The sequence below is a fragment of the Physeter macrocephalus genome, chromosome 6, assembly GCF_002837175.3.
Source record: "Physeter macrocephalus isolate SW-GA chromosome 6, ASM283717v5, whole genome shotgun sequence".
NCBI classification, from domain to species: Eukaryota; Metazoa; Chordata; class Mammalia; order Artiodactyla; family Physeteridae; genus Physeter; species Physeter macrocephalus.
Genome location: NC_041219.1, coordinates 96,104,729 through 96,110,043, shown reverse-complemented (window position 1 = coordinate 96,110,043; position 5,315 = coordinate 96,104,729). Strand labels below are relative to the sequence as shown.

At 36.5% G+C, this 5,315-nt stretch overlaps 1 protein-coding gene across 3 annotated transcripts in view; it reads right to left on the bottom strand.

Annotated features, from left to right (window-relative positions):
* GXYLT1 (glucoside xylosyltransferase 1) overlaps window positions 1-5,315 on the bottom strand; it is a 62,567-nt gene that overhangs the window by 42,097 nt on the left and 15,155 nt on the right. The window contains exon 1 of one of the 3 annotated variants that reach the window (XM_007123988.4): window positions 1,779-2,083. The exons of the other annotated variants lie outside the window; for them this stretch is intronic. Coding sequence (XP_007124050.1) covers window positions 1,779-1,831 — 53 coding nt within the window. The 5' untranslated portion in view covers window positions 1,832-2,083. Of the gene's footprint in view, window positions 1-1,778; window positions 2,084-5,315 lie in introns of those variants that run through there. 3 annotated transcript variants of the gene reach the window in all.

The window sequence follows — 5,315 nt, the reverse complement described above, 5'->3', positions numbered from 1 at the left end:
TGACCGGGGCACGAACCCGTGTCCCCTGCATCGGCAGGCGGACTCTCAACCACTGCGCCACCAGGGAAGCCCGAGAGTATAACTTTTAAAATCTCAAATTTAGGAGAGTAAAAAAGCACAGGGGTTTACAATATCATGTATCTATCCCCATGTAATTCCTTCCAGGGAATACGTGGGAGCTTTGGGAAAATAGTGAGTTGGAGAGACTCAAAGAAAAGGAATACTAAGCAGAGGCTCCAGGATTCAGACTAGGTCAACTTCCCTGGGCTACTTCCGCAGCAGAGGAGGTAGGAAGATCATTACTCATGCCGTAACTTACGAAAGGGCCTGGGTTGTATAAATCGTAGTATACAGGGGCTTTCAACCTTTACCCAGCTCCCAGAGTGAGCAGGTTTATGTCAGGTCGGAGATAGCTAAGTGGTGCCTGTCATTACTCTATTCACTAGCAAACTCTTTAAAGGATGAAAAATATGGAGCTCCTATTCTCCAAAATTATGAACAAGCTGAATGGTAAGATTATCTTTAAAAAGTTAGCTTTTAAAAGTTGACATAATCTGACTCAACTGACCCATATTAGAATTTCAATCATCCAATCTTTTCCATAGCAATGAGATACAATTAAAATGTGTGATTTCAATGATTCCTTCCCAGTTGTTCATGGGATGGATAATGTATTGGGAATACAAGAATTTAAAAATACACACTTTTAATATTTATTAAGAATGCAGTTCTTCCCACCTGGAATATGTCACCTCTTGTCCTTAAGCCTGGCTAATTTCCTGTTCATCGTGTAGTCACTCCCTTGAAAACGCCTTCCCTGATGCCTTAAGATGGTCCCACCTCATCCCACCTGCTTCTCCCATCCTCATGGCTATAACCTGTCACCCTCTATTATAGTCTCAGGTTGACTAGTGTGAAGCTCCCATCAGAATGTAAGCTCCAGAAGGATGGGGCCATGTTAACGAGACTCAGTCTGATTCTTAGCACCTAGCACTGTGCCTGGCAAATGGAATGAGTAGAATTAAAATTCAAATGAATCATAAAGAAATTTTATTCTTGGGAAGGGCACTTCAGGCTACGGCCTCACTCTCCCCTGCTACTATCTCAGAGAGTCTGACATCCCATTCCAACCAATACTTGTTTCCTTCGTTGACGGTTAGAGCAGGAAGGGACCTGAGAGTCAGCCAATCCAATGCCTTCATTATCCAGAGACGTGAACAAAGCTGCACTAGTCAAAAACTTTAAAAAAGGGCCAATAAACAATGTCATATCATTTGCTCCTTCATTAAACACTTATCTTCATCCTCCCATTCCCCAATATTCAACCCCTCTGCTCATAACCAATATAATCCTTCCCCAGTTGTCCCCATCTGCCTACAAAATGTTTTTTCAGTATAGCAGCTTTAAGTTAGATAAATGCTATATGTCTGTAAATGTCAGTGGAAATCTACCTTTATTATCCGGTTACCACTTCATCACCTGTTACCTAAAATTTGATCATAAATTGTCCTAAGAACAATGGTTTATCTTAGTAACATCTTTAAAATTTTTAGAGCATTTTATACACAGTATGTATTAAAAAATTAGTCATAACTACTTCAAAGTGGGAAAAAAGAATAGAAAACCCAATCAGAAAACAAATTATTTACTTGTATAACAATATTACAGGAAAAGAAACATTTTTATGACCATATGACATTTTTATTACACTCAAAAATTTATTAGTTACTATCTAATCTTACCTACACTGATCTACCAATTAAATATTAAGTGCCTACCTAAAAGCCGCTTCCCAAAAGCAGTTCATTCCACAAACATCAGAGGGCAGCATCCAATAGGGATTCCAGTAACACAGAGAGAAATCTTTACACCTAACAGAGTAAGACAGAAATAGTCCTATGTGAGTATTTTGGCTTAAAACTGACAAGGAATTTACTCAATAACATAAAAACTTACTGTTCTATTTTACAGCAACAAAACTGCAAATCCAACTTGCTATGGTAACTTGAGGATTTCTGGAAATTGATTTCTCCCTTACTTAGGGTACCACTACTTTAAATAGAACTTTAAAACCTTTAGGCAAAAAATACCACAGACTGGAAACGTTTTTTAGTCATGAACGCTCTTAATATATTAAGATCTCCTCCTAAGATGACATAGAAAATATTGGAATACTTCTAAAATTTTCCTTCCTTCATGAACTGCACATATTCCCCCTAGAATAAAATCCATTCCGCCAAACAAAACATTTGCTTATCCTGAAGCAAAATTTAAGCCACAGATGCTGGTAGAAAGGAAAGAGAGAATCTTTAAATGCTTTTAAATTAATCCTCAATCCAAGCTTAAAACACCAAGTATGGTGTTTTAAGTTGGAAATAAGAGACCAAGCTGATATTCACGGCTCAGTTTCATTACCTACTCATCTCAGTTTCACTATATTTCACAAGTTAAAATGGGGGATCAAATGTGGTCTTTCTTCTTAGATTGCAGGTTGGAGCTAAAAAAACCCACAAATACACAACAACAACAATTGCTCACATTACAAAAAGTATGTTTTTCATTGTTATTCCTTTTCAAAACAATAGTCTAGTTGGAAATTCAGTACAGTGGAGGCTTGGGTTTACTAAAGCAAGTGTGAAGTCAGAGTGAGTCACTAAACAAGGTCACCTCATGTCCCATCACCATGAATTCAATTATAAGTTACTGTTCTTACAGTGAAAGGTCTATGAAATTTCATATTTGCAACATCTCTGATCACACCTCTCACAAATGTCAACACGCTAAGACAGGGGGTCTCAATCCAGGATGTACAATGAAATCACCAGAGAGCCCTACACCAGACCTGTTAAATCAGAAACGCTGAGGACAGGGTCAGGCACTGGTTGCTTTTAAAATCCTGCCTAAGTTATTCTGTATACTACTGCATGAAGAACTACAACATCAGAATTTTTAAATCAATGGGAAAAAGTGACATTATAATCTGTTTTTTCTTGAAATGGACACCATTTTCAAGCACAGCATAAAAAGTTAACATATCTTAAATTAAATGGTTGATAAGTCAGAAAAAGAAAATGTGTGCAGACCAGTAAAATGTACAACCTGATGAGGAAATGTGTTTGTCCCCTTCCAGGCGTGGTCATGTAGTTTTAAAGTCTTGCACTTATTAGTAGAGACAGGCTGAGTGGAAGTGGCAACAACTAACACAGAGTTTTTTTCAGATTTAAGAGTTCTCACATCCATTTAAGCCTCACAACAAACCTGTTCAAATAGGTATCTCCATCTTTCAGATACAGACATCGTCAAAGCTTTCTTTCAACAAATCCACAATTTATTTATAATCAACACCTAAAGTGCCCCTTTCTTCCAGGAAGGAGATAAGTTGGTTATTCCATCTCCTTCTGTCAAGTCTTCCAACAGTAGAAAAGGAAAATAAAAAATGAAGTCTCAAAGAAAATGACTAATTATTTTGTAAAAATGACTGCTTGAAATTGCGTATTAATACCATTTTCTGCCTCAACTTGTATTACTCCCAGCCCTAGGCAATCACACATCTACTTTCTGTCTCCATAGATAAATGGAATTATATAATATGTGACCTTTTGAGTCAGACTTTTTTCACTTAGTGTATTCTCAAGGTTCACCACTGTAGCATTTATCAGCACATTTCATTCCTTTTTATGGCCAAATAATATTCCCTTTTATGAATGGATGGATATACCACATTTTCTTTATCCATTCATGAGTTAATGAACATTTGGGTTGTTGATACTTTTTGGCTATTATAAATAATGCTTTTATGAACATCCATGTAAAATTTTAATGTGAACGTATGTTTTCAATTCTCTTGAGTATATATACACACACACACACACACACACACACACACACACACACACACACACACACATATACACACACCCCTACGAGAGGAATGGCTGGATCATGTAATCAATGTAAACTGATTAATGCAGATGAAATTACAGGGAAAAAAATGTCAAGTTTTAGGTAAGTTTCTTGACCATAACTCAATGTCAGAAAACACAGTTTACAGAGAGAATGTTTTCTTTCTGTCTTTCTTTAATGGAAATACAAAACATATGCACTAGCGAGTATACATCCTCCTTACCATTAAAAAAACAAAACAAAACATAAAACACTGAGCTGCTGCTAGCAAGAGGGGGCATAATTTATTCACGGTTTCTTATCCCCCAAATTTACATTTTCACTTCTGAAAACTTGGTTTTAAAGATTAAGATACAGAGTAGAAACTCATACTGAGAACTCATTACGTACCAATAACTATCACTACAAGCAATAAATGAGGAAAAGCAACTAATCTGAGACAGACAGTACTTGTATTTTCAGGCCAGAAAAAAAAAAGTTTAAAAATATTGGAAAAGTAAAGGTACTTATCCAAGTTCTGATTATTAGCTGCTTTTGCTTTTATTCCTGAAGACTACTGAAAATGGAACATTAGACATACAAAGTTCAAAGAGGTAACTCTATTAAATAATTTTAATGGGGCAAAACTGTAGCTGAGCTAAATGGGTATGTCTTAGTAAACAAAGACATCCAGAATCAGTGAAGTCCATAAATGCAAAGTTTTTCCACTGTGGATCAAACTGAAATAAAACTTTACCATGACTCATCTCCCTGTTTCATATGGCTTAATGTTTCCAGCTCTACGTGGCTTGTCTACAAGCAAACTGATCAAGGGATAGCACAGGGATCTCCGTGGTAATAAAACAGTCTGTATCCTGACTGCAGGGGTGATGACATGAATTTACTTATGTGATACAACAGCATAAAACTGCACATACATGAGTGCAGGTAAAACTGGTGATGTCTGAAGATGGTCTACAGGTTGTACAATGTCAATTTCTGGGGTTCTAATATTCTACTATGTTGATACACATATATTCCAGATACAGCGGTATTATACTAAGCTCATATAAAATGTTACTACTGTGGAAAAACTGAGTGACGGATAAATGGGGGTGTCTATGAAGCTTCCTGTGAACTTATATTTATTTCAAAAGTTTAAAAAAACAAACGAAACACAAATTAAATTACCCCAAATTTCAGTACTTGAAAAATGTTTTAAAAATTGAGACATCAGAAGCAAGAAGAGCTACAATCCTGCAGCCTGTGGAACAAAAACCACATTCACAGAAAGACAGACAAGATGAAAAGGCAGAGGGCTATGTACCAGATGAAGGAACAAGATAAAACCCCAGAAAAACAACTAAATGAAGTGGAGATAGGCAACCTTCCAGAAAAAGAATTCAGAATAATGATAGTGAAGATGATCCAGG